Genomic DNA, 27,537 nt, shown 5'->3' with positions numbered 1-27,537 from the left:
GCCTGAGGAAGAGGGGTGCTGGACTGGGGTCTCGGCCGTGCTCACTGGGCAGCTCTTCAGAAGGCCCAGAAGCACCCCAGAGCAGCATCATGAGAGCACCAGCACTTTTCCTCCTGAGTGGGTATCCAATGGAAATTCCAGAATTGAAACTGCAATCTGTCAGCACAGAATTAGAAGGAAAAGCTAAAGAGAGAAAGTCCTTCTTACTGCTCACTATTCGTCCCATGGATTTTAGTTAGTGGTTTCCTGTACCTAACTCAGAGTCTTTAAGTTCAGCCATCTCTGCCTCACCAGAAAATCCACCTTTGTTTAAGGAACTGAACCAGCTGGGTTTCCAAAAGCGGCTGGTTCTGCAGCATCCCTTGTGGTCCCGGGGCAGGGGCTGACTGGAGAGAGAATGGGCACAGACATTCAACTACTGTCAGGAGGGAGCTGTGGGAGGGCAGGCTTCCCGTGAGCCTGCGCCCCTGGTCAAGGCTGTGGCCAGAGGCCTGGCGTGGAGCCAGCAGGGCTCTGCCAGGGACACCGTCCCGAGCCCTGCCTGACTTCAGTCTCCCTCTCACTCCCTAGAACCAGCAGAGCCACGTGGAGGACAGACAGAGACATGGGTCTGATGAATGCAATTGGGCTACAGCCCAGGAACCCCACCACCTCAGTGACATCTCAGGGCACCCAGACGCTGGCCCTTCAGCTGCAGAATGCTGAAACACAAACAGAGAGGGAGATCCAGGAGTCAGGGACAGCAGCCTCAGGCCCTGGGGAAGGTAAGAGCTGTGTAATGCTGGAGGGGAAGTATGACTGGGGGTGGGAGGTTGGGCCCATCGTCACCCCTCCTGAGGGCCCCTGGCCCCTCCATATGAACAGGTGTTGCTGAAGAGAATGCCACTCTCCAGCCTGTCACCTGCCTGGGTAGTGCCTTCCAGGTGGCAGGAACAGCCTCCTCAGGCAAGAACATCATTCCCCTGATCTGTCCCCGACTCCGGCAAGCTGTGCTGCTCGCACAGCTTTACCCCAAGTGCCCTCTCTTCTTAAGACTTGGAGGACAGAGGCTGTCTTTCCAGAGAGAGGGCCTCGATGGAAAAAGCTGTGAGAAACTTACTGCCACCAGCTCTCATTCCAGAGACCCAGGCCTCGGGCTTCCAGGGCACACCACAGTGTAGCTTGCCTTCTCCCTACAGGTGTGGCTGATTTGGAACTGCCACAGGTGAGGCCCTGTCATGCTCTGATTACACCTGTGGATCATCACCATTTCAGCTACAGCCTGGCATACCCCCAGCCCCTTCCTCTCACCTGTTTCAGGTGTGGCACAGCCAGCTTCAGCCCACTGGCTGGCTGGCCGTCTGTGCTGGCCTCACACTTCTAAGAACCAATTAGCACTTCGCAGCGGTAGAGCTCGAGCCACTTTGGAGTCTTGTTAGCAGCTGTGTTAAACAGCCTGTTCCCACTCAGTCACCTTCCTTACCCCCTACCCCAGCCCCCTTACTGCTCCCAGCTCCAAACAAGCCAGCCTCCAGACAGGCATGGATTTTCTAGGACTGTGTTCAACCATTTGCTAAAAAGATACCACGGGAGGAGAAGACGTGTGCATCAGGGAGAGTCACAAATGTGCCCGCGTCACTCCTCTGGGAATAGCTTTCCACACTCAGTCCCCCCACAGGGCACTGTCCCTCTTGGAGCCATGACCTGAAAATTTTTAAAGTTAGGTCCCTTTTTGGTCTGTGGCCCAGGCCCCTTTCTACACCTGAGGCCACGACTCTGCTGGGTGGAAACCCCTAACTAAGGGTGTGGACAAAAGCATCTGGCAGTACTTGCTGGAGCTTCAGGCCTCAGCAAGGAGAGACCAAAAGGCCCCTCAGCTGTTTCCATGCTTAAGATAGTCACAGGCAGCCCCTCTGGTTCAGTCTCATGGCCACTTCTTGATGGCCTACCATGTATCAGCCACTTGGGCCATGTGAAGGACGATGGGCCATGGTCCTTCCCCAGTGAGCTGAAGTCTAGAGAGCAAGGCAGGTAGTTACTGATAAGGACCTTGGAACCTCGAAGGAGAAGCCATGCCAGCCTGTGGGACTGGGGGAAGACTGCAGAGGAGGTGACCCTGAGCTGAGCCTTCAAGCAGGAGTATGAGTTAGCTGAGCAAAGCGGTCCTGGCAGTGGGGGAGGCATTCCTGGCAAAGGGGACAGCACCTGCAAGGGTGCCAGCCGAGTTCAGAAACACTGCACTGTGCACAGAGGACCACCAGCAGGTTTGAGTTGGCAGCATGCCCAGCACATGTTGAGAACTGAGGCTGGATGAGTGGGGAGGGCAGACTATAGGGCCTGGTTGGGGGCCAGGCCTTCATTCTAGAGGTCAGGTGCAACAGGGCCTCTAGGGACCAGGACCTTTGAGCTTGAGGAGAGGATCCTCCTATCTTTAATCTCCCAGAGAATCCTCTGCTTTTTTTCTGCATAGTTTTTTCCAACTTTTTCAATTAAAGCTGACATTCAGTGTTACATGAGTTGCAGGTGTACAGCATAGCAGTTAGACATTTATATAACTTACAAAGTGATACCTTTACTTTTTCCTTGATTAGATCAGCCATTTCTGACCTTCAGCTAGTGAGTGATAAGTTCCTTTCTCCTTGTTGGTGCTCAAGCTGGAGGGCTGTCAAGAAGGAGGAGGCTCCTGTCCCAGTTTCAAGAGGCCAGAACCTTGTTTCTCTTCTGTCTTATCTTCCCAGAGGGGAGCAGGCAGTGAAGGGTGAGCCCTTCAGAGACCATGGGTGTTTTACAGCAGGAATAGCAGCTGGGAGCTGGCCCCTGGGCACAGTAGGCTTTCAGCTCACTGCATCTGTCTATGGCTTTGTAAACTTGGCCTAGAGCTCTGGGCCTCCAGCTCTTCTCAGTCTCCTTCAGAAGAAGTAAGGGGAGGAGAGGAGGTGTGAGGATTGACAGGTGGTGTCACTGGCCTGCCTCATCTCTTCTGGGGCCAGGAGTCTTGCTCTGAGGGGCTGACCTCATTGACCACTGGCCCCTCCTGCTGTTCTGGTGGTGAGGCAAGGAGCCAGAATCAGATTCTCCTTGGCGCAGACTTTTTCTCTGGCCCACCTTCTCCAGCCAGCAGGCAGGTGTGGCTGCTCTGCCTATCACCTCGCACCCAGCCTCTGCTGCCTCTCTCCATGGAGGCAAACTGGTGGCCACATCTGTACAAACATGCAGCAGGGGCATCCAGCCTGTGGCCCGCATGCAGCCCAGGACAGCTGTGAATACAGCCCAACCCAAAGTCATAAATTTACTTACTTAACACATTAAAAAGCTTTTTCTGTGCTTACTTGTACAATGTATTTAATGTGTGGCCCAAGACAGCTGTTCTTCCTGTGTGGCAGAGAAATGACAAAAGTCTGGACACTCCTGTGTTGTAGAGGAAACCCTGGTCAAATTGGTTGGCCCTTCTGGGCTGAGCTGGAAGACAGGGCCCAGATTTATTAGTGTGGAGAACCAGCTCTGCCTGCAGTAATTACTCTTCTGTGGCCTGCCCCTCTCTCAGCCCATTCCCAGCAGTGAACACCAGACGGCTCCCAGGCTACTCTTCATTTTCTTGTTCTATAAAAATTTGATTAAAGTCCATTCATCTCTTTCTAGAACTTGCAGGAAGAGACCTTCCACAGAGGGAATTGGCAGGTTTGGGTTTTTTGCTCATCCAACTTTTAAAGCTTCCCTACCCTACCACTCAGAAAAGGAGGGAACAATCACTGGTCTGTTCCTGGCACTGAACTAGTGCTTGCCTGGCACATAGGCACGCAGGACCTGTGAGGAGGGAAGGAACTGGGTGGAGGCAAGGCCCTTGAGCTTGGCCGCACTCTGTAGAGAGCACATGGCTCTGCCCCTGACCACTGGGAAAAGGCTATTGGGGCCTCTTTCTCATCTGGAGAAGACGACAGGCAGAGCAGCTGCAGGGCCGGGGTCCTGGGCCGGGAAGAGCAGCACACCTGCCGAGGGCGGGAAGGGCAGCTTCTCCTTTGACCCAGCCTCCCTTTCCTTGTCTGGGCAGTGAAACCCCCAGAATTAAATGAGGTTACAGTGCATTGTGGGAAGCTGTTGATCCACCCTGGCCTCTGCTTCCAGAATGTACCTTAGAACTTGCCAAGGAAAATATCTCGTGTCAACACTAAATCAATTTCCCATTTTTCAGAGACAAATAAATGTTTTTGTTTCAGGGAAGGAGATAGCAGAATTGACCCTTGTGGCCACCACTGCTCCTGGAGCTAAGAGCTTGGGTACTTGGCCATGGTTGCCTTTGGCCTTGCCTTAGGGTTTCCAAGAGAAGCCCAGCTCATAGCCTCTAGGCTAGAGTGGTGTACACCCAGCCCGAGGAAACCGTCATTGTGGACATTTTTAATTCTTCCATCCAATCTTTTCTGAGCACTTAATTATACCTGTGTTAGGGACCATGAATTCAACAGTAATGCCAAGGGAATTAGGTTCCGAGATGAAGCCATGTTTCTTCCCCAGAAAAAGTTCAGAGAGGGAGCAGACATGCCAGTGTTTCTCCCACAACAGAGGGGAACATGTGGTCAGTGTTCAGAAGCCACCTTAGGTCTGGGGCGTCTGCAAGCAGCCTGAGAGTCCTTTCATTCAGCCACTCATTCATCTGATAAATATACACCAAGTTCAAGACCACGCATTAGACACTGGATCCAAAGATGAATAAAACTTAGTCTGAGGCCTTCAGGAACTTACAGCCCAGACAGTTGACGCCACAGCCACAGATAACTCTTACATGGAGGGATGTGGGCACTGCAGGGGCACAGGGAAGGAGTGGCCACTGCCAGCGTGGGGGGTGGTGGAAGTCCAGGTGAGGGGAGTATTTGATGTGGCCCTTCAGCATAAGTGGACCTTAGACCTGAGGCAGCGGGCAAGCTCAGAGCAGGCAGGGCCTCCACAGTACGTCCCTATGTGGGCAGGCAGCACGGGTGGCCATACAGCAGTGCTGAAGAGATCTAGTAAGGTCACTGGGTGCAGGAAGAGGACCTGGTCAGGAAGTGGCAGGGACCTGACCAGAGGGCCCTTAAATCTCAAGCTAAGGAGTCGGACTACTTGGAGGCTCTCAGAGCTGCTTGGCTTTGACAAGTGTGGATTTAACCAGAACTCAGTGAATTGGAGCTTAATTGGAATAGTAATAGCAGCAGCATGGAGGCTGAGTGGAAAGAAACAATGTAAAAAACAAGAAGCCCAGGCAGAAAATACGGCCATGTGAGAGGTGGCCAGGACCTGAGCCACAGGTTCCATGGGTGAGGACAGGAGGCCCTGGTCTGAGGGTCTTTCTGAGCGCCTGCCTGTGGCAGCACCTTTAGGGCCCCAGTGCAGCCCTGTCCTGTCTCTGGAAGAGCTCCATGGAAGGGGCTGTAGGGTCCCCCTCCCCACCCCGGCACAGACCCCAGTACAGTGTGCTCCAGCACCAGCAGGCCTCGGGCCAGCCCACTGTTCATCCCAGCCTGGGCTCGGGAGGCCCTCAGCACAGAGTTCTGGGAAAGCTACATAGGTGGCAGTGAGCACAGGGATGTCCCTGGGTCTTTCTCGGGCAGCTCTTTGGGCTCACAGGGTAGAGGCTGTGCTGATGCCCAGGTTCTGAGTTGGCTTTTCCTCTGCCCTGCCACCCCACTGTTGGGCGGCCTGTCCCCCAAGAGAGGTGCTTTGAGCCCTGCAGGTCCTCATCACTTCTGCCCTGGGAGTTGGCGCTGAGCTGTCTGAGGGGGAGTGTGGATAGGCAGTTGCCTTGAAGGGTGAGCCATAGATGGGCAGAGTTGACCAGGCGATCTGGAGAGAAGCAAGCTGGGTGTAAGCAAAATCCCAGGCAGAGCCCCCCACACCCTGCCTCAGTAAGACCTGAGGAAGAACTCCCGCCCCGCCCCAGTGCTGCCCAGTGCTGGCAAGGAGGGAAAGGTCCAGTGGGGCCTCAGATGCTGCACCGCTATGAAACTGGCTGCCTGGAGATGGAGCCTCTCTCTAATAAGCAGAGAGAAGGGACTGGGCAGGGAGGAAGCAAGGAAAGTCTTGCAAAAATAGCTGTTAATAAATACCCCAAAAAGATAAGTCTTCCCCAAATTTGCAAAGCCCCACACCGCCAGCAAGTAGCCAGAGGAAACAAATGGGCAGTTTCAGGCCAGCGCAGGCAGCCTGCAGATCTCGGCCAGAGGCTCAGGCTGCTTATCTGCCCATGAAGGCTGAGCACAGGCTAGGGCGGAGCTCCACTCCAGACCCCAGGCTCATCACCACTGCCACCACGGAGTTTCTCCCACGAGCCAGGCACCTGACAAGCACTCTCGCATCCCTCCGCCCAGCACTGTGCAACAGCGGGTGTTTGCATCCACTTTTACAAGTCAGGAGACAGAGATGTGGATGTGATGGGGTTTGTGCAAGAGCACACAGAACAGATTTGAGGCAGAGCCTTCTCTGCTCCCACAAAGGGAATGCCGTGCTTCGTGGGGAAGGAATGAAACCTTCTCTCCCTACCTGGAGGGGCAGATGTCTGTCCCTAAGGAAAGGTGAGAGTACCCAGCCCCCAGAGGACAGTATGTGGGAGAGGACTTGGGAAAGCTGGTGGGTAAAGGGGGAAGAGAGTGGGTGATGGAATGCCTCATAGGGAATAGTTAAAAATCCACTCTTCCTCAGGGACCTGTGGAAAGTAACTAAACAGAACAACACTGAGGAAAGTCAGCACAGCTTTGAAATGAGGCAGAGCAGCCGTTTGCCTTCCGGCCACACTCTGTAGGGTGTCCTGTCTTTCCAAAGACCAGGCAGCATTCCCTCTCCCAGGGCCACCAGGTTAACGGCTTCAGGGAGCAGGCAGGTCAAGCAAGCTGGCTGGGCCCTCTGGGCCGTCTTCAGTAGTGACTAGCCTGCCATCAGTGCCGAAGGGGTTAAAGCCGAACACCTGCCTTTCAGTCCAGTTCTGCCCCTTAAATGGCTGAGTGACCTTGACTACTTCATGCCATCCTAGGCCTCAGTTTTCCCACCAGTATAACAGATGTATGAATTAGAATCATTCCAGAAGTCTTGTCACTCAAGTCTCTTGGGCGACCCTCAGAATGAGGGAGGGGGCCTCTCATTCTGCCTTTAGCCTAGAGTCCCCCAGCAACTACCAGCAGTTGCCTGCCTGGCTCAGCAGATCAGGCTGGCAACAAATGCCCTCCATTTCCTGCTTTGCACCTTCCAGGCGAGGGCTCCGAGTACGGCGCCAGCGGGGAAGACGCCCTCAGCAGGATCCAGCGGCTGATGGCCGAAGGGGGCATGACTGCTGTGGTGCAGCGGGAGCAGAGCACCACCATGGCCTCCATGGGCGGCTTCGGCAACAACATCATCGTCAGCCACCGCATTCACCGCAGCTCGCAGACGGGCACAGAGCCCGGGGCTGCCCGCACCTCCTCGCCCCAGCCCTCCACCTCTCGGGGACTGCTCTCGGAACCCGGGCAACTGGCAGAGCGAGGCCTAAGCCCCCGGACAGTCTCCTGGGACCAGCCTGGTACCCCTGGGCAGGAGCGCTCCCAGCCCCCCCTGCTCCCCTCCCCTCCTGCCCCAACTCCTAGCCCCCTTCCCAGCACTGAGGGACCAACCCTGGGCTGCGACCTGACCAATAACAACCACCTTCCTGACAGTGGTGGTGGTGGCAGGGGGGAAGCCGCATCACCTGGTGGGGAGCCTCGGAACAGGTAGAGACACATGTGCACTGGTGCCTCCCTCAAACCGCTGAGCAGAAGTTGGACCTCACAGCTGACTGGGGACTCTGCACGCGGAAGGGCTGCGGGCTGCCTCGGACCGGAGCGAGAGGGTGGGGCTGGAGAGGCAGTCGGAGTCAGTGGGTAGGAGGTAGTCGACTGGGCAAGGCCTGCCTTGGGCTGGGGGACTAGTGCCCTCCAGGGTCTGGAGCCCCAGGGGAGCCACACTGCTGTGCCGGATATGAGTGGAGGAGGAAGTGGGTGTTCCTGCTATCAGTCCCGCTTTCTCCTGGAAACAGGGCTCAAGGAACTCAGCCCTGGGCAGAGAACCCCAGGAAGGGGGGCAGTCTTCCAGATCCAGGCCAGACCGTCCTGGATGGTGTCCACCTGTTGTGTGGGCCATGCCACCTGGACCTGCAGATCAAGAGGAGCAGCCCAGCCCCCCAAAACCATCTCTGACTCAGAACCTTCTGACCTTCATCCTCTATCTCACCCTTCTGCACAGAGACCACCGTTGGGGGTCAGGCCAGGCTCCCAGATTCCTGAGGACAGGGGCTGCCTGCACTGGCTAATGGGGACAACCATGGAGCAGAGGGCTTGCTTGCCTGGTACAGGATGGGGTGAAGGGATGGTGTGTAGGTCCTCACTCAGGAGTGTGGGGTGTAGGCGGGCCAGCCCCCAGGGCTTGCTCCCCAAGCTCCTCTCCCCCCATTGCCCGAGGCCCTCAGAGCAGCGCCTGTGGGTGTCAGTATTACCTGAGCCTAGCCCAGAGCCCACCCAAGGCTGGGGAGGGTGAGACTCCAGGTCAGAATGTGAGGTCTCAGTCTGTGATTTATGGTGTTGCATGTGGAATCTTGAGCTGTACGTGTAGTCTCTAGTGGAAAAATCAAGGCTCTGATTATTCTGTTTTTAGTATGAAATGTGATTTCTTTTGTTTGTAACTCATGATAGAGAAATACTTGGTGGGAGGAGAGGGGATGGTCTGACTGCTAGTGAGGGAAACACCAAAGATCCCCATCATTAAAGTGATGACACGCCCCTCACCAGGCTCCTCGTTCTTGTGGAGGAGGGTGGAGGGGTTGATGGTAGGGGTGGGGGTGAAAGGGGGTCTTTGAACTGAGCTGGGCCCAGGCTCTCCCAGGCACTGTTGGTGCTGCTGTCCTAAGTGGAGGCCCTGTCTGAGGCCTCAGCAGAAGACATTCAGATAAGGGCTGCTGGCTCTGCTCTGTTACCCCATCTCCAGTACCACCGCTGTCTGCTTCCTGTGAGCCAGCTAAGGGCTGGGGCAGCTCCAGCAGTGGCAGATGTACAGGTGGGAATGACAGAAGGTCACTCAGTCTTGATTGCCTCCTACCCAGGACTATGTAATTGGCAAAAAGCTGGACCTTCCCAGTTCTGGGAAACCACCCCTAATGGGTGCTGGCCAGGCAAGGCGCTTGGTCTCATCGGCAGGTTTCCAACAAAGGTGCCATTTGCTGGCCCTTCAGGTCTCCATTTTATCACCTCAGTGCAGTGACTGAAGGACCTACTTACTCTATTCATAGGTCTTGGCCACCATGTTTCAAGCCAGTTTGAAAGTGGCAGGAGGGAGCCCTGACTGGTGTGGCTCAGTGGGTTGGGAGTTGTCCTGCAAGCCAGAAGGTTGCTGGTTCAACCCTGGTCGGGGCATATGCCTGGGTTGTGGGCCAGGACCCCAGTTGGGGGCATGCAAGAGACAGCCAATGAATGCAGTTTCCCGTCCTCCCTCCCTCCCCCTGCCAAAATAAAATCTTAGAAAAGTGGCAGAAGGGTATCTCCTCCAATTCTTAGAGGTATACAGGAAAATCCGAGCCAGTCCAGGACTTTTGCCAGCAATGAGTACTTCCCTTGAGTGTCTCTTGAGTGCCCAACTCTGTGCCAGACACCATGGGTCATTATAGATCCTACCTCAACGAGACAAAACCACAAGATCAAGTGGGCAAGCAGGTAATACCAAAACCATGGCAAGAGTTACATAGTTAGGAACACTAGAATTTTCTAAAAAGTTAATATTTAACAGTGGACTCGACTAAAACATCAGCTAGCTGTGGAACCTTGGACAAGCCACTTGCCTTTTCTCTGCCTCCCTTTCCTCCCATTAGGAGGATGTAAGGATCCCCACGTTGCAGCCTTTGTTGCTTCCTGCTGGGTTATCTCCAGTCCTTCGTGCTCAGAGAGCACTTGGTTAGGGCCCACCGCCTCGGAGAGGTGGGACTTGAGCTGTGCATCTACAGATGGAAGGAGAAGGGGCCTGCTGTAATCAAGGAATTCCTTGGTCTGACAGTGTGGACTGTGAACATACGGAGTGTTAATTAACCCAGTGCCCAGGACAGTACATGGCTGACCTCTCAGTAATCATGAAAACCTGTGAGGAGGGCACTGGCGTTACCCCTGGACACACACAACTAGTGGAGCCATGGTTTGAATTGACTTACTCTATCATTTTGGAAAAGGATATTCAGCCTCGTGATTGAGGTGATCCAAGTTTGGCCCCAGGCCTCTGCCCTTTCTAGCCAAGGATGAGCCCAGCTCTACTTGCTGGAGGCCCCTGTTGGTACCTTCCTGTCACAACACCAACCTGTTTGCTTAGAAAGCCCTTGCACAGTGAATAGAGTGTCCCCATGGCTGAGGCTTTCGTGGGGCCTCTTGTGTGCCATAACAAGGTTGTGGGGGTCAGTAGGACAGCTTGGCAGCCCATTTGGAAATGAGGAAACATCCAGAGAAGTTCTGTGGGCCCAAGTTGTAGACCCAGTTGGAACAAAGGCAGAGAGCACAGACTAAATAAAGCAGGTCTCTGCTTTCCAGCGCAGCTCTGCACGTTTCCTCTGTGGGTTCTGGGATGCGGGAGGCCAGTGGCCCCAGCACACAGTGCATCTCAGAGAAACTGGAGCAGCTCTGTCTGAGTTAGTGGGAGAATTCAACCAGTGGTTAGAGGCATTTCCGGACTCTGCGGCCTCCAGTTCTTGGCCTTGCTGTTCTCCCTATCCGACATTTCTATCTGACCACCCCCCATTCTCCTGCGTGCACGCTGGCGGTGTACACACACACACACACACACACACACACCCTTACAGGACTGATACCTAATTACCTTACAAGCCAACTGAACCTGGCTCTTCATCTGCGAAGTGGGGGCAAGAACAATAGCACTTCCTTCACCCGTGGCGATGAGGATCGTGGGAGAGACCAGATCATTCACGGAGAGGACAATGGCTTCTCCAGCCCTCGCCCTCCTGAGCCCTGGGGACCGACCTGCACATCGGTGTTCAGCACGGACAGCTCCACACCGCGAGCCCCGCGGCGCTGGCTCAGGCCCACGTTCCCGCCCCTTCTCTGGCAGCTCCTGCCGCTTCCCCTCCGCGTACCCGCCTCGCCACCCCCCACCTCCTGCACAGCCCTCCGCCCGTCCCTTAGGTGAGGGCGAAGGAGGGGCGGGACTTGAGTTGTTTTTCCAAAAGAAGGAACCATGCATGCATCTTAAGGTTAATCGGGTGTTTGGCTCAGAGAGTTTGGGGAGACAGGCCTCGGGGCCCCGGCCGTGGGGGCGAACCCGAGCCTGGCCCGGCCCAGGGACTGGCGTCTCAGAGGGAGGCAGAAAGCGCTGGTTCCTGGTTGCCCGAAGCTGAGCCCGCAAGGTCAGGGCCGAGGCGGAGCTCTCCGAGGTGCTGAAGCCGCGCGGCTCTCGGTCCCGCGGGCGCCCCGGGCGCTCCAGCTCCGCTCAGGCAAGGAAGGCTACCAGTCCCCAGGCTCCGGCCAGTGCGGTTCCCGGAGACCTCAAGAGACCAGTGGCTCGCCCTCTGGGGTCTCGCTCCGGGCTCCGCCCAGGTGACCTTGAGCTTTCCCTCACGGGAATCGGTGAACTCGCCCTTCAGGCCTTGGCTGGATGGGCTGCGTATCCCGTCCCGGGGCTGGAGAGAAGGTGCGCACACCTTCCCCAGCCTGGAGTGCAGGAGCCGGGAGCCAGGCGGTGGGGGCGGGCGCGGGCGGGGGTTGTGTGCGATGGGCGGGCTCCTCCCTCCCGGGCTCCTTCCCCAGCCCCGACGGCGCCCCTCCTCTAGTCGCCCGGAGGCCTACGCGCAGCCCCAGGGTAGGAAACTGCAGGCCCTCGGCTCTCCGCCCCGACGGAACCTTGGCCGCGGAGCCGACCCCGCCCATCCATGACCTCCTGTCGGGCTCAAACCCTGGCGCCGCGGCGGTCCCGCAGTGCACAGGGCCGCGCGGGGAGCGAGGTCCGGGCTGGGAGCGAGACAGTCGCCCAGTCCCGGGTGCCTGGTCAGAGCGGAGGCGGGAAGCGCAGCCAGACGGGGCTGCCAGCTCTCGCCCCACCCCAGCCCGCGAGGGGGCGCCGCGTCCCCATGACAACGCGACACCCCACCCCCCAGCCTCCCAGAGGTCCGAGCCCCCAGCCAGGCAGCTCTTTCGGCCGTGGGCGGCGCCCCCATAGTGCCCGAGCGGGGAGCTGCTGGCCGGCTCCGGTGAGGGGCGCGCGAAGCTGGGGTCCCCGACGCCCCGGTGGTGCCCCCCGCGCGTCCTCGTTGGGTGGCCGGCCCCGGGCGGGCGGCGCGGCCCCACCAGGATTGGCTGCTACCCCGTGACATCACGCGGCTCGGGGAAAAGTGCGAGCGTGAGCGCGAGTCGGAGCCACAGCGCCGGGAGCTGCGGGCGGAGCAGGGGCCGCCCCTCGGCACCCCGTCCCCGCCCCCGGCCCGTGGCCCGGCCGCCCGCCCCGCCCGCTGGCCCGCGGGGCCGCCCTCCCATCCCGCCGTCTGTCAGGTGCGAGTGGAGTGGGACGGAGGTGTCTGGTAAGTGACTTCCGCGGCAGCGCGGGGGCGGGGGGACTCGGTTCGGGGAGAAAGATGCGGGGCTCCCGGACCCTCTGCGGCTCCTCAGCTGTTGGTCCGACTGAGACGGGGCCCCAGGCTTCCTCGGGGCGAGTGCGGCGCCAGGGACTGCAGAGGGCACCGCTGGAAGGAAGGGTCCTCCAGGGGCGCCTGTGGATGTCCGCAGGGTGTGCCCGCTCTCGGCCCCCTAGGAGGCCGGGGCAGCCGTCGGGGCGGGACCCCGCACTCCAGCCCTCCGACTGGCAGCTCTGCCGGGCGCCGGGCGCCGGGCGCGGGAGTCCCAAAGAGCCTTTTCCCGCCCGTCTCCCCGCCCCCGGCGCTGCCAGCTCACTCTTGGCCATGGAGTCATTGAGCCGGCGACCTTGGACCCCGACGGAAAGCACCCTTGCCCTTTCTTGGCGCATTCCAGGGCTCCCTCATTCCAGGGCTCCCCCACCCGCCCTGCTGTTGCCCAGGCCCAGAGCCCGGAGATGTGGCTTTAAACCCCGGCCCCGTGGTTGAAGTGTCAGGCACAATTTCGTTGCCAAATCCCCTGTACCCCTTCTCTCTCTCTCCGTGAACCCCTGAGTCTCCTCTCCCGCTCCAGGGACAGATCCAAGGGCCACAGCGTTCCCGGAGCCCTGGAGCACAAGCCTGAGAACCCACCCTACCCTCGCGGGGTCCACAGCACGCGCTCCCGTTTGGTCTGGGAAAGGGGGATGGGGGAGCTTGAGGACCCGGCAAAAAACGGTGCCCACGCCCAGAGGCGGCAGGAATTGCAAGCTAAGGAGTTGGGGGAGGGCGGGGCAGTGGAGAGACAGGGCCCCATCGACCACCAGGACGACGTGGAGGAGCCTCCAGATGGGCCCCGTAATAAGTCGCAGCCGGGCCCCGGATGCCCGCCCGATCCCCGAGCTTGAAAAACAGGTGCCCCCGCTAGACACTGGGGCCACACGGTGCTTCCCCAGCGCGGAACAGGGTCAGGAGCGTGGGCAAAGAATATTACACTTTCCTAACCAAAGCCCCTTCTGGGCCTCCTGGTTATGGGGGTGCTGCCTGCACCCTCTCGCCGGTTCTCTCCGGAGGTAACGCGCGGCGGGCATGCTGAGCCGAGCCTGGTGTCCCGCAAGGTCGAGTCAGGGACTCCAGCAGCGGCCCCTGCACAGAAAGTCAGTTCAAGGCTGGGACTCTGCACCGACGCGTGGGGGGGGGGGGCAGGCACTACACCGCCGAGCACTCAGCTAACACAATGCCCCAAGTTCACGGTGCCGTCGCAAACCTGTGTAGTCTGGCCTTTCATGCTGCGCCGGATTCTTTCCCAGCCACAGGCGCGGCACGATCCAGACGCCGACTTTATCCGCGCTCAGACGGCCAAGATCTGGGGCCGGTCTCCCGGCAGAGTCTTTTGGAATGTGACGGGTCACTGACTGCCAGCCCTGCATTTGTTCGTGTACACAAGCTCACAGGCGTAGGCACATCCGAACCATGTGCAACCGCCAGGCCACAGCGCTCCAAGCACGCACACGCATGCACAAGCACGTGTCCACATGGCACGGGCTTGCTCACGCGCACACGGGGCGCACTGGTATCTAGGCGTGGCTGAGCGCGCGCACACACGCACATGCGGACAGCTACTAGCGTCTACTCGCGCTCCCCAGTTCGCACACACAAACACGCACTCGCCTTCCGTGCACACGTTCCTCGCCCGGTGCCGGGTGGAAACTGGGCGCCCTTAATTTCCCACCACGGAACCCCGCGTGGCGCTAAGGGCAGCTCCCGAGTGGGGCCTGGAAAGGGGATCCCTGCTTGGGGCCTCCTCAGTGGTCTCCGTCGTTTCGGAGTTGGGGGCAGTGGCCAAGGTTGGCTGCCAGCTCCGGGTCCCGGGCTGGCACCCAGGGGCCGACATTGCCATCTAGCGGTGCGCACGGCCCTGGGCCGGGCTGCTCGCTCCCCCAGGTCCCAGGCCACTTGGATCCCAGAGAAAAGTGCCAGGGAGTGTTATGGTCCCAGGTGTCTGTGGAAGACTAGAGGGGTTCAGAAAGACACCTGGGGTGGGGGGCGGGAAGACACTGCGCTACGCCCCGTCTACAGCCCGCGGCTTCCCCTGGCGGGCCCAGAGCGGGGCCAAACCCCCGGCCCCCGCACTGGAGACAAGATGTCCCCAGTGGAGACCAGAGATCTGTTCTGGGAAAGCCAAGTGAGGGAGGGGGCAGGGAATGGTGGGGGCGCTACCGAAGCCTGCCCCGCCCCGCCCCGCCCCTCGTTGTGTGGTTACTAAGGGGAGGGAGCAGAGGCAGGAAATCAGCTGTGAGCCCGGAGCACCTCGGGGCTGGGAAGGGGGCTCCTGGGTTCTAATGCTGCCCCCCATACCCCGCCCCGCCCGGTTCCTTACACACTGACTTTGAGCAAGTCAACTGACATCTACCTTCAGCTGTAAGAAGACACATCTTCAGGATGAGGACACTAGTACCGCCTGCCTTTGCAGGCTGCCGTAAGGATTAAACCAGATGATCGATGTAAAGAGCTCGGAGGGATTCCTGACTCACTGTTAACACCCGATAAACAACCGAGGTTGTGTCTTTCCTCTGAGGCCCTGCCAGCCCCGCTCTGACCTCGCCGCCTGGGCCCGGGCCTGAGAGGCTGGCGGGTCGGGGTGGGCGTCCCTGGGGCCGCCGACAGACCCATCACTCCGCCCACCTGGCGCCCAGCGCGCGCGGCCTGGGCAGGGCATCTCTCCAAGCGGGTGATTCCACCTGCCCCCCCTTCCCCCCCTTCCCCCAGCTCAGAGGGCGACACCTGGGGTATTACTCCAGAGGCTCCCAGAGGTGAGAGGGGCTGTCCCACACCGGGGACATGGCATTATCTGGTCTTTGCCCTTGGCTCATCTGTGACCTTGGTGTGGGGGAGCAGGGTGGGGGGCGGGGGGCACTACCCATTTCTGAACCTTTCCGCCAGTGAACCAAGGATTTGGGCAGCGACTTTAAACTGCCGGGCCAGGAGGCTGGTTCTGTGTCTGACGGTGGATTAGGGGGGCCGAGGCCAGACTTGGGGGGGTCACACGGGGACCTGGCTCCAGCTGCTGAACTCCACCGCCGCTCCAGCGCTCTGGGGGAGGTTGTCCCGGGAAGAGCCCCATTTCGCAAATGAGAGGGGCGCTGGCAGGTGAGGCGGCTTGTCTGAGGCCACGCAGGTCGGTCCCGCTGGACTTGAGGCAGGGCCCGGGTGTGAGTGCCCCTCCCTCCCACACCACCTCTGCTCCTCCCGCCCCCCCCCCCCAGTCTCTCTCAGTAGACGCCCAGGACTACCGGGTGCATGACAGTGACTGGTGGGGTTGCCGTGGGGCCCCTGCGCGTGTGTCACGGTGCTCGTGTTGGTGGGAGTGAAGGAGCTGGTCGGGCGGCTGCCCTGCGGGCACTGGGCGCTGGGCGGTGGCCTCCCCCGCACGGTGGGGAGAAGGGGGGAGGGGCAGCGGCGGGGCCGGGCGGGAGGAAGCGCAGGCTCGGGCAGGGCCCTGACCTGGCGCCCTCGGCCTGTCTGCCGCACCCCCGCGTCCTCGAGGCTCCGAGCTCCACGCCGCCTCCCCTGGGGGCCTCTGCGGGGCGTTCTCCCAGGTGGGGTCTCTGGTTCCTGTGACTCTGAGGGCCTCCGTCGGCCAGAACTCCCACCTCTGGGACAGCAACATGACGTCCAGCTTCTGTGGGGCCTGGGTCAGGTTAACACCCCTGTGCTTCGGTTTCCGTCTGTGAGCATTGAAAAATGAGGGCACCTAGCGCGTAGGTGTGTCCTGTGGTGAAATGAGCGGATACCTATAGAAAGTGTCGGGAGGTCTGGCACGTGGTAGAGAATAAACTGTAGCTGCTAATGTGTCCTTTTTTGTCCCCGGTGCCCTCTGTGGGGACTGGAGAGCAGGTCCCCTGGCATGTTGGCCTAAGGAATGACCAAATGGCTGAATGAACACTTCTGAGCAGAGTCACACGGGACATCTGCGGCCACTCAGCCCCTCCAGTGGGGAGGGAGTGGCCCTTCCCCGGGTGCCACCAGGTTCACCTCTGTCCTTGCCTCCCACGGGCCTCGGGGCCTTCGCTCTTGCCCTTGCCCTGGACTGGGCTCCTTTCTGAAGCCTTCCAGGTGGCTGCCTCCTTGTCACCCTCCAGGCCACCTCCAGCGAGCCCTCCACTCCTGTCTGTCCTCTGGGTCGCTTCCTGCCCTGCCCTGCCCTGCCCTGTTTTCTCTCCAGCACTATTGTGTGGTTGCTCCCTCGTTGTGTGTGTGTGGCACTCACTTCTGTGACCACGGCCCCAGAGCTACCTCAGTAAATGACCAGGGACAACGGAGGACGTGCTGGGACAGAGTCACCTCAGCTTCTGCAGGATGAGGTCCCTCTGCCCCCTGAACCCCAGTGTACCCCACTTCACCCTTCTAATCCTCGTCAACAGCTCCCCTCTTTCTCTCCTTCCCCTCCAGGTGCCCCCGCCCGGCCCCGCTAACTGAAATGGCGAACTTCACCCCAGTCAACGGCAGCGCGGGCAACCAGTCTGTGCGCCTGGTCTCATCAACCCATAACCGCTATGAGACGGTGGAGATGGTGTTCATCGCCACGGTGACAGGCTCGCTGAGCCTGGTGACTGTGGTGGGCAACATCCTGGTGATGCTGTCCATCAAGGTCAACCGGCAGTTGCAGACGGTCAACAACTACTTCCTCTTCAGCCTGGCCTGTGCCGATCTCATCATAGGCGCCTTCTCCATGAACCTCTACACCGTGTACATCATCAAGGGCTACTGGCCACTGGGCGCCGTGGTCTGCGACCTGTGGCTGGCCCTGGACTATGTGGTGAGCAACGCCTCTGTCATGAACCTGCTCATCATCAGCTTTGACCGCTACTTCTGCGTCACCAAGCCCCTCACCTACCCGGCCCGGCGCACCACCAAGATGGCGGGGCTCATGATCGCTGCGGCCTGGGTCCTGTCCTTTGTGCTCTGGGCACCTGCTATCTTATTCTGGCAGTTTGTGGTGGGCAAGCGGACAGTGCCCGACAACCAGTGCTTCATCCAGTTCCTGTCCAACCCGGCGGTGACCTTTGGCACCGCCATCGCTGCCTTCTACCTGCCCGTGGTCATCATGACTGTCCTCTACATTCACATCTCCCTGGCCAGCCGCAGCCGGGTCCACAAGCACCGGCCTGAAGGCCCTAAGGAGAAGAAGGCCAAGACTCTGGCCTTCCTCAAGAGCCCCCTGATGAAGCAGAGCGTCAAGAAGGCCCCGCCGGGAGAAGCTGCACGAGAGCAGCTTCGCAATGGGAAGCTGGAGGAGGCCCCGCCGCCGGTCCTGCCACCCCCGCCGCGCCCGGTGGCTGACAAGGACACTTCCAATGAGTCCAGCTCAGGCAGTGCCACCCAGAACACCAAGGAACGACCACCCACAGAGCTGTCGACCACAGAGACCACCGTGCCCGCCACCCCCGCCCCTCGCCTACAGCCTCGGGCTCTCAACCCAGCCTCCAAATGGTCCAAGATCCAGATTGTGACGAAGCACACGGGCAACGAGTGCGTGACAGCCATCGAGATCGTGCCTGCCACGCCAGCTGGCATGCGCCCGGCGGCCAACGTGGCCCGCAAGTTTGCCAGCATTGCCCGCAACCAGGTGCGCAAGAAGCGGCAGATGGCAGCCCGGGAACGCAAGGTGACACGGACCATCTTTGCCATTCTGTTGGCCTTCATCCTCACCTGGACGCCCTACAACGTCATGGTCCTGGTGAACACCTTCTGCCAGAGCTGCATCCCTGACACGGTGTGGTCCATTGGCTACTGGCTCTGCTACGTCAACAGCACCATCAACCCCGCTTGCTACGCCCTCTGCAATGCCACCTTTAAAAAGACCTTCAGGCACCTGCTGCTGTGCCAGTATCGGAACATCGGCACTGCCAGGTAGGCAGGCAGGGGTGCCATAGGAGGTGCTGGCGGTCGCTTGCGTGTGCTGGGGGACCACATGGCTCAGCTGCTGTAGCGGCAGGATTCGAAAGCACCTTTCAGTGTTCACAGTGGCTGAGGGGAGAACTGAGGTCCCTGACAGCCTGTGGGGCTCAGAAAGAGGCTCTGGCTGGATTCGGAGAGAAGACCGGCTCTCTGCTCTGGCCGAGGAGGGTCAGCCCCAGGAGGTGTCTGAACCAGGACTGCTTGTCCCACCTCTACGGCTCTGCCTCAGGGAGCTGGGGGTCACTGACCTACGTGGGCACCTGCCCCACCATGACCAACCAGCGTGGCTGAAAGAATGGACCTCAAGAGGAGAGCAGTCCAGACTCCCCTTGGGACGAGCAGAGGCCCATGCTTTGGAAAGGAGGCTCAGGAAGGGAAGGGTAGGGTCCCCTATTCTTTTGTAATCGGTGCTTTCTGCCCCCTGCACCCCGCATGTAAGCTCCGCCCCCTCCTTCCAAATACCACTCCAGGAGCAGAAATTTCTCCTTGCTGCAACGCTTAGCCAGGTACTTGTTGGACAGGTGGGAAGCTGACTGGAGGCCAGGTGGAGAGGGCTTTGGGGCACCTCTTCCTTCTGCAGCATGGCCCTGGTCACGGTCACCATGGGCCAGCGGGAGGGCATCTCACTCAGGAACTGAGGTCAGGCTTCCCAGGTCCCTAGCCTGAGCGGGGAGAATCCGCGGGATTCTCAAGAGCCCGAGTCCTCCCCAAGGTTAGAGCTTGTTCCAGGTCACACGGAGTGAAGGTGGCTGTGGTGGGCAGGGTTCCTCATGGCCCCTGCAGGATGGAAGAGCGCCTGGGTCACCAGAGACAGAACAGGGATGGACTTTCCCCACAGGGACTTCTGTGCCAGTGGGGGCAGGCAGGGGTTAAGACTGGTGGGCAACCCCCAGCTTTGCTCTCCCAGTGGGTAGAACCTTCCTGATGGGCAGTGGACTGGACCAGAGGCCTTGGCCTGGGAGTGTCAGCTCGAATGAGTCTTGTGAGTTCCCTTGCCCACCCACGGGGTCACCCTGGACAGATTAGGACCAAAAGGCTAGGGCACTTGGTAGGGGCCCCTTCCACAGGACAGTAGAAGACTCTGAATGGAATGGTCATAACCGTTCTTTTTCTGGGGAAGCAGCCGGCCCCCAAGGAAGCCACCTTTCCCTCCAACCTTTTCTTCCCTCCACCATCATCCACTCCCACCCAACAAATCACCACAGCAAACTACCCAGGAAGAGGCTTTTATATATTAAAAAAAAAAGCTTTTATTGGGAGAAAATGGATTTATTTCTTAGGAATGGCATTGTTCTGGGCGAGAACAAAGGGGCGTGGGAAAGAAATCCCTCTGTGGGGAGGCTCAGGCTGCCCAGGACCCCTCGTCCCATCCCACTGCGGGCACCTGGGGGCGGGGCGGGAGAGGGAGAGGGAGGGGGCAGGGCGTGATTGATAAAGCTGAAGAACAGAAGGCACTGGTGGGCTCTGGCCTGGCCGTGGGAGGGAGTGCGAGGGCCAGGGGCGCTTTGGCATTCAGGCCTGGCCGCTAGTCCTTCCCCTTCCCTTTCTTGGCTGTAAAACAAGAAAGACACCGCGTTAGGAGAGCTCAACCAGGTGACCCAGAGAAGATCCCTCTGCATATCAGGGGAAGGAAAATCCTGCCCCCTAGTGGTTCTTGACCAGCGGGCCTGGAAACTGGTGGGATAGGGCAGCCATTATGCTGCAGCCACCCACCAACTTAACCGTTCGCTCGGGATCAGGTCACTTCAAAGTGTCCCAGCCCTGGTCCCCCACAACCCTGGGCGACAGCCCCGCCTCCCCATCTGGGAGTGGGCGGGTTCCCCTCTGCCCCGTAGGCCTCTCTGGGCTGCTGGGAGTCAGGAATATGGTGAGGGAGGAGGCCAGTGCGGACAGTACAGCCCTTCCACATTGGACAGGGCAGAGCTGACCAAATGCTCCCCTGGGCCTAACAGGCGACAAAGCAAAGCCCTTCCAGGGCTTTCCCGGGGCCCTAGGCCATGCCCACCTCGGTTACCTCTACAGAGAGGTGAACAGGGCAGAGATGTCAGGAAACCACTGACCAGGGCCCCAAACCTCCTGGGTGAACCATTCCCCTCACAGGTGGGGGCAGCCCCCTGCCGCGACCCTGCCCCCTCTCCCCTGGCTGACCTTTGGTCTTGGCTTTGGTCTTGGGGGTGCAGGGCTTGGTTACGCGGATGGTTTCCTGGCACTGGGCATTGTACCGCGCCTTCTTCAGGGTGCCTTGGCGGGCTTTGGTGCCAGAGCCCCCGTCACACGAGCCCCAGCTCTCGAACTTGTACTTGCAGTCCGCTGGCGGGAGGGGGCCGGGGTCAGCGCTGGACGGTCTGCGGCCTCCCCCCACTGGTCTGCCCAGGTTCCAGTGAGGCTGCGCCCCCTTCCCCGCCGGTGCCCCACCTCACCTCCAAACTCCTTCTTCCAGTTGCATGGCACCCGGCAGCGGAGGCGCTGAGTCTGGGCCCCGCAGGTACCTTCACGGAAACCAGCGCCACAGTCCTTGCTGCTGGGGGTGCAGGGCCCCCACGTCCACTCTGCGCACTCGCTCCCCGGGCTGCCCTTTTTCACTTTGTCTAAAACGCACGGGGGGAGGGGGACAGAACTCAGGGCCCAGGCATCTACAGACTCACTCGGGGACCCCTTCCTGGGGTCCCGGCCTCGGAACCCAGGCGGCCAGCCCTCCTTCAGCCCCCAAACCTCACACACCTTTCTTTTTGGCCACCGCGGAGGTGAGGGCCAGCAGGGCCAGGAGGGCGAGGAGGAGGAAGCCTCGGTGCTGCATCCTGCGAGCAGAGCAAGGGTCAGCGCGCCCCGCGGCCCGTTCCCCCCTGGGAGCCGCGCGCGCACTTCCCAACAGCTTTCCCATTTTCCCGGCCCAAAGGCTCGGGCTGCTCCTGCAGCGCGGGAAAGCCCGAGGGGCCGACTCCTCGCCGGCGGCGGCTCCCGGGGGATACTCCGAGCCCGGGTGCAGCCCAGACCCTCATCCTGCCTCCACCCAGGACCGCGGCCCTCCAGCCCCACGCACGCACTCACTTGCCGCCAGCGATGCTTCGCTCCCTCCCGCGCTGGCCCCGTCTTGTCCCACTCCGGCCGCCGCGGCCCCTTTTGTCTCCAGAACCGGTCTGAGCCGGTCACATGGGCCCCCGCCCCCCCACCACCGAGAAAGGGCCCGCCCCACCCCCTCCTCTTAAATCCCCGCACCGCCCCCCAGACCCCGGCGTCCCCGCCTCCACTCCCGCCTGGCGTGCCTGGCGTCTCCACCCGGGCTTCCCGCCGCGGGTGCCCTCGCGTAGCCCCGACAGTGCCCTCAGCCCACAGATGCCTGGAGCTCCCGGCCCCAGGCCTCCGTCTTGCCCTGATACCTGGGTCCCCGGCTCCAGGCCCAGCTTTCCACCCTGGCGCTCTGTGCCACCCCCCCCAGGGGCAATCCCCACTCCAAAAAGGACGCGAGCCACCTTTTTGGCCGGCGGAGCCTTCGATGGGAACCGTGAGGGAGTGTGGAGTCCCGGTGTGTCACCGGGCCGCCCGAGTTTCAGCCTGTGTGCAGTTAGGCCCCGCGCCCCCGCGCCCCCCAGGGCCTGCTGGCCCCCAGCGCCCCGGTGCTGCTGGAAAGGTGCATTCGCCCCTCTTCGGATAGCCAAGTGTGCAGGGAGGTGCTTTACTCAGTGTTGGGAGCCTGGGACGGGAACCCGGAGAAAACATGTGGGACGAGGGTGGGGGTGCTGCACCTTTCCCAGAGCGTCGGTCTGCAGGGGTGGGGGAGGCGGAGGAGGCGGGACCGCAGGCGGCGTTTAGGAAGACTCGGAGCCGACCCGGGCCGTCTGAGAAGTTCCAGACACGGCCCCCGTGGCGGCAGCGCATGCCTGCCCTTTTGACCCTGGAGCCTGGGGCTCCCTGCACCGGGTCCACCTAAACGGCGGAAGCACTGGGGCCTGGGGCAGGGGGCTTGCCCCAGGCTGCAGGGCCCGCGGGCGGCGAAGCCACCCTCCTCCCCGCCCCACCTCTCTCACTTTGTTAGTGTCCCTGCGGGAAGCAGGAATCGGGAGAAACTCTGCACTCAGCGCCCCCCACCCCGCCTGCCTAGGCAGCCCGGCAGAGGTCAGGTCCCGGGCAGGCCTTGGGACCCCACCCCCTAACGAGACCCAGGACCCCCAGGAAAGTGTCTGGGTCCACCGTGTCCAGTGCCCCCACTTTGAAGATAGCCCAGCAGACCTGGCTGCTTTGGTAAGACCTCTCCCCCCCAAAAAAAAAACGCAGAAAGGAAAAAAAGAAATCCACTTTACTGAGTCACACCCAGCTGTAAACAAGTCGCCCGAGAGTCCCACCCCAACCCCCAGGCCACACAGTCCTGCAAGAAATGACTGGGGAGGGACATTAGGGCAGGTGCCAAGCAGGGCCGCAGGCAGGCGAGCACAGCAGGCTCGAGGTTCTGAGGGCAAGCCCTGGGAGGGGTGGGGTCAGGGCAGCAGGGCTGAACCCCCCGGAGCCTCAGAGCTGGGGCCCTTGAGGACCAAGTGACTTAGGAAGGCTCCCTGATGGGGCTTCAAGCCCATCTGCCATCACCCTCTGGCTCCTAAATTCTATGGCGGGCACTGGCCAGGGTGCGGGCCGCCCCGTGGCGGCATGGCCCTGCCCTCCAAAGGCCTGCCTGGTCCAGTCCGGCTTCTGCTCCCCTGCGGGCCTCCAGGTCAGGCCGGGACTCGTGGGAACAGGTGAGATGCCCCAGCTCCTCAGAGTCCAGCCCCAGGTTTGGGTGGCTCCTCTGGGGCAGCACGGGGCTCCTTCCCAGGAGCATGGGTCACCCCGTGGCTGTCCGACTGGAATGTGGCAGTGAGGTGGGCGCGGAGGAGGCTCGTGCCGTGACTGGGGCCTGCCCCTCCTCGGCATTGGCCTCAGCTACACAGCCGTCTCTTGGTCCTCCCGCTGGATCATCTGGTAGTGCTGCCGGTTCTCCAGGTAGGCGGCCAGCTCGGTGTCCTGGGCCTTCTCTGCCCGCTGCCGGGGAGTGTCCCCCTGGAGAGAGGAGCTGTGGTCAGGCTCAGGAGAGGCTGGGCCCGTCCCTCAGTCTGCTGGTTGGGGAGGGGAGGCCTTGCGGGCTGGCTGGGCTGCCCTGCTGGCTCGGGTTTCTTTTTTCTTTTTTGATTCTGAGAGTACGTTGATTAAAGCCAGGGACAGTGAAACAAGGAAGGGCTTAGGGTAGAATCAGCAACAGGAGAGAGCCTGGGCGGGGCCGCGCTGGTTCACTGGGAAGTCAGAGGAAAGGGGGCCTGGAGACAGAGTCAGGGGTTAGTTCCTGGGAGCTGCCGCTGCCCACTGCCCCCCTGGTTGCCAAGTCCCTTGTGGTCCCTTAGCGTTTAGGAGAGGCACACCTACCTGTAGGGGAGGAAGAGTGGGGAGGGAAGGCGCAGGCGTGCTCCAGGGAGGGAGAGCCCAATGGTCCAGGCTTCTCAAGGCTGAGGAATAGCACCGATTCCCCAGAGGGGCCTTCCCGAGGCTGCCCTCTCACAAGGGCTCAGGCCTGGGAGAGCATCGGTCGTACCTGCGTGGACTCCCTGCCGGCCCTGCTAGTCTGCTCACCTGCTGGTCCGTCTTCATGAGCGAGGCCCCTGCCTCCACGATGTAGTGGCAGATGGTGCGCTGGCCCAGGGCTGCGGCCTGGTGCAGACAGGTCTCCCCGCTGGGGGAAGGGGGGCTGGCTGTGGGTTCCATCCAGTCCTCTGGGCCCTCCCATATGTCTCCCAAGGGCCGTCATAAAAGATCCGGAAGTTTGTGGCCCTGGCCTGAGGCACGGGGCGGGGTGGCCCGGAGGATGACAGATATGGCCAGGAAGGGTTTGTGGGCTCCCACTGGACAAAACAGGAAGGGCGAGAGGAAGGCAGGCAGTTTCCAGAGTAACCGGCGTCCTGCACTGCCACATACTCACTTTTCCTCTACAGCATCAAGGATCTCTTGGGGGGCTGAGGAGAGGGGAGGGGCAGGTCAGAGAGGCCTGGCAGCCTCTCCTCCTCCTGCCTCAGCCTGGCCTGGGGGGTGGGGCAGGGTGCCCAGTGGTGCAGCTTACCGTGGTCCAGCAGGTAGCGGACCACTTCCTTGCTGCCAGTGCTGACTGCATGGTGCAGGAGTGTGCGACTCTGGCCATCCCGGTGCATGAGGTTGCCACCAGCTCGGTGCAGCTCCTGGAGCTGAGGGCAGGGGCAGGGCTGGGCTCCTGGCCACCCTTTCCAGCCCCAGAAATGTCCCTCAACTCACATACAGGCCACAGGGCTGACACTGGCATGCTCACACACATCGCTCCCTAGGGGCTGCTGGGGTCTTTTGGGAGTGTCAGGGGAGAGACGAGGGGCTTGTCTCAGCCAAAGTGCCAGTGGACTCCCCTAGGAGGACAGATGACCAGGCCCTGGGGACTGCGGTTCCTTGAACACTCACTCCAGAGCGCCAGGGACAGGCACACTGAGCTAGGCAGCCCTATGAAGGGCCATGGGCCATGGGCTGGATGGGGCAAGGTGGAATGGGACAATCACCAAGGAAACCCTGCTCTGCTGAGGGCAAGATGATGCCGGATGATGCTGGATGACTGTGTCAGAACAGGCCAGCTTCTGGCTCACCAGGTGCACCGCCCCCGGGCAAGGGCGCTGCCCAGGGGAGGGAGCTGGAGCCAGGGCCCTAGTACCTTACAGAAGTCGTTCCTCTTGGCAGCCTCCACCAGCTCTTCACCTGCCGGAACACCTGCCTGTTACACTCCAGGGCCAGAGGCCTGGGCTTGTGTTGATGTGTGGACACACAGGTAGTGTGCAAAGAGGGGCTGCGGGGCATGTGTGCTGAGGGCTGGGCTCGTGGAGAACGTGACCCCAGGGACCTTGACAGGAGTGTCTGCGTGAGGCAGAGCATGGGCCCACCTCCCCACTGACCTCACCCCCATAGCCAGGGAGAAGCCTCACCTTTAGGGGGCACCGCATCCCCCGGTAGTGACCTACAAACAGAGTGGGGTGAGATGTGATGCGGCTGTGCACAGGCCAGCTGGTCCCCTCCCAGCCCCAAACAGGGGCGCCCTGTGTTCTTTCAATGGTTTATTGAGTGCCCCCTGCCTGTCAGGGCTGCTGCAGGCTCTGGGGGTACAGCGGCAAACACGAGCTGGCTCTCAGGGAGCTCACATTCTAGCTGGGACCACAAACAGGTCAACAAATAAATAAAGGATTTTGAGAGCAGGAGTGCTGTGAAGAACAGGAGACGGGGTGGTTACTTGAACAGCCATGTCAGATGGGGTTCCCCAGACTTGTTGAGGGCAGAAGCCCCGAGGTGCAGGTGTGAATGGGGGCCAGCTCTGTGAGGCACAGGGAGGTGGGGAGAGGAGGCCTTGGGACAGGTGCAGAGCAGGCAAATGCGAGGCCCCCAAACCTGAGAGGCCATGGGGCTGGGCTGTAGTGACAGAGGGGAGGGCAGGCTTGGGCTGTGTCCGGTGGAGTGACCTGCAGCCACAGACCGCAGGGCACAGGCAGAGGTTCTAGACTGGGGAGGGCAGGGCTGGAGGCCGGGGGCACTCGGTCTGAACGGGGGTGTGGCCAGGTGTTAGGGGAGGGCCGGGTCTGGGCGGGACCACGAAGGCGGGCAGCCAGAGCGGGAGGCTGGTACCAGGGAAGTGGCTGTGGCTATGGCTGAAGGCAGGGCTCCGGGAGCAGCTGTCCCGTAGGTGGGACTTCAGGCCGGGCCAGAGGAGCCCAGGGACTCACCGGGGTGTGGGTGAGCAGGGGGAGGTGGGGAGAGGGGAAGTGGGGGTCGGGAGGTCAGGCCGGGCCGACGCCCCCAACAGCTCCGGGTCCAGGATATAAATCTCATCCTGTGCGATCTCAGTCACGTAGTTGAGGTGCTCCTGTGGGTGGGGAGGCCGGGGCCAAGGGTCAGGGCAGCGGTGGTGGGGTGAGGTGGCCACCACGCCGGCAGACGTGGAGAAGCCTCTGCTATGGGTGTGAATGCTGACAGAGGCAGCCAGGTGAGTGGCCCTGTTGGTCCCTCTTCCCCTCCCTCGCCCACCCGCTTTCCTTCTACCTGGCCCTCTGGGTCCTGGGCCCTCCAGCCTGCCAGTCCCTTCCCACGGATGAACTGTCACCCAGGCTGGCCCCCGGCCAGCAGTGCTGTTTCCTGTCTTTCCGGATGGCGCCTGTACTGTGAGGCCCCGGCCCCCCCCCCCCAACAGCAAGCCTTTCCCAGGCACACTGGCCCCGTTCCCCGGGCACTGGCCCCATGCACTCCAGTCTGGAGGGCAGGGCCACGCCCTATCCGTGGACAGGGATGAGCATGGGTGAGCCCGCCTGTGGAGGGGACGCTGGGTGTCGCGGAGCAGGGCTGTGAGTGCTCACCTGGGCCCGGTCGATCCTGTAGAAGCGGCTGGCGGTGGTGGCTGTGGGGAGACGCTGGGTTAGCTGCGGGTCCGGGAGGCCTGGTCCAGGCCCGGGGCTCCTGCTGCCCCAACCCAGGACCCCCAGGGAGGAGGCAGGACATGGCTTGGGACCGCCAGGAGCTGGCCCTTCAGGGCCACTCACCATCCAGGAAGCACCACTTGGGGGACAGTTTCTGGCACGTTGGGGACTGGGCTCCAGCACCTTCGGGTTCCTGTTGAGAGAATCAAAGGCCAGGTCTGGGTGAGAATGGAACTTGGCGCAGGAGGAGACAGCAGGCCCTTCCTCCGCCCCTCACCTGCTGCAGCCTCTCGATGTGTGCACGGCAGAGCTCCAGGTCGCTGTCTCCGGGGACCACCACGGTGCCCAGCGGCACGGCTGGGGAGCAGAGCAAGCGGTCAGCACTGGCCACAGTCCACTGCCCTGCCCTGCCCCTCAGGGGACTCAGTGGCTCTCCCGCCCCCGTCCCCCAGCCCCGCAGGCCACTCACAGGCCTCCTTGAGCTGCTCCTTGTCGTAGTGCAGGGCCTCGTAGTCGTGCATGCTGACCCTGCTCACCTGCACCCGCAGCTGCTCGGGCACTGGCTGCTGGCTGCAGGTGGGGTAGCAGGAAGGGGCTCAGCAAGGC

At 61.1% G+C, this 27,537-nt stretch overlaps 4 protein-coding genes across 21 annotated transcripts in view; 2 read left to right on the top strand and 2 right to left on the bottom strand.

Moving 5' to 3' along the window:
• AMBRA1 (autophagy and beclin 1 regulator 1) overlaps positions 1 to 8,734 on the top strand; it is a 179,668-nt gene extending 170,934 nt beyond the window's left edge. For all 13 annotated transcript variants that reach the window (XM_037166185.2, XM_053673118.1, XM_053673120.1 and 10 more), the window contains 2 exons: positions 571 to 764; positions 7,193 to 8,734. In XM_037166185.2, coding sequence (XP_037022080.2) covers positions 571 to 764; positions 7,193 to 7,689 — 691 coding nt within the window. In that variant the 3' untranslated portion in view covers positions 7,690 to 8,734. The remainder of the gene's footprint in view (positions 1 to 570; positions 765 to 7,192) is intronic.
• Positions 8,735 to 12,454: 3,720 nt separating this feature from the next.
• On the top strand, positions 12,455 to 19,761 carry CHRM4 (cholinergic receptor muscarinic 4). Its single transcript, XM_037166266.2, has 2 exons — positions 12,455 to 12,511; positions 16,994 to 19,761. Exon 2 carries the CDS (start codon positions 17,022 to 17,024, stop codon positions 18,456 to 18,458), a length of 1,437 nt encoding a protein of 478 aa, XP_037022161.2. The 5' UTR covers positions 12,455 to 12,511; positions 16,994 to 17,021; the 3' UTR covers positions 18,459 to 19,761.
• Positions 19,762 to 19,765: 4 nt separating this feature from the next.
• On the bottom strand, positions 19,766 to 21,610 carry MDK (midkine). The gene is made up of 5 exons (XM_037166223.2): positions 21,551 to 21,610; positions 21,224 to 21,300; positions 20,923 to 21,090; positions 20,651 to 20,812; positions 19,766 to 20,053 (listed from the first exon to the last, which is right to left on the bottom strand). The coding sequence occupies exons 2-5, from the start codon at positions 21,297 to 21,299 to the stop codon at positions 20,028 to 20,030; spliced, it is 432 nt and encodes a 143-aa protein (XP_037022118.2). The 5' UTR covers position 21,300; positions 21,551 to 21,610; the 3' UTR covers positions 19,766 to 20,027.
• Positions 21,611 to 22,778: 1,168 nt separating this feature from the next.
• Positions 22,779 to 27,537, bottom strand: part of DGKZ (diacylglycerol kinase zeta) — a 31,483-nt gene continuing 26,724 nt past the window's right edge. For all 6 annotated transcript variants that reach the window (XM_037166073.2, XM_037166071.2, XM_037166072.2 and 3 more), the window contains exons 21-31: positions 27,401 to 27,501; positions 27,209 to 27,288; positions 27,055 to 27,124; positions 26,872 to 26,912; positions 26,245 to 26,384; positions 25,456 to 25,487; positions 25,188 to 25,231; positions 24,579 to 24,699; positions 24,441 to 24,474; positions 24,095 to 24,194; positions 22,779 to 23,530 (exon numbers count right to left, since the gene is read on the bottom strand). In XM_037166073.2, coding sequence (XP_037021968.2) covers positions 23,414 to 23,530; positions 24,095 to 24,194; positions 24,441 to 24,474; positions 24,579 to 24,699; positions 25,188 to 25,231; positions 25,456 to 25,487; positions 26,245 to 26,384; positions 26,872 to 26,912; positions 27,055 to 27,124; positions 27,209 to 27,288; positions 27,401 to 27,501 — 880 coding nt within the window. In that variant the 3' untranslated portion in view covers positions 22,779 to 23,413. The remainder of the gene's footprint in view (positions 23,531 to 24,094; positions 24,195 to 24,440; positions 24,475 to 24,578; positions 24,700 to 25,187; positions 25,232 to 25,455; positions 25,488 to 26,244; positions 26,385 to 26,871; positions 26,913 to 27,054; positions 27,125 to 27,208; positions 27,289 to 27,400; positions 27,502 to 27,537) is intronic.

Source organism: Artibeus jamaicensis, unplaced genomic scaffold, assembly GCF_021234435.1.
Source record: "Artibeus jamaicensis isolate MK-2021 breed Jamaican fruit bat unplaced genomic scaffold, CSHL_Jam_final contig_797, whole genome shotgun sequence".
NCBI classification, from domain to species: domain Eukaryota; kingdom Metazoa; phylum Chordata; class Mammalia; order Chiroptera; family Phyllostomidae; genus Artibeus; species Artibeus jamaicensis.
The sequence above is the reverse complement of the archived record's forward strand: the minus strand, read 5'-3'. Positions and strand labels throughout refer to the sequence as shown.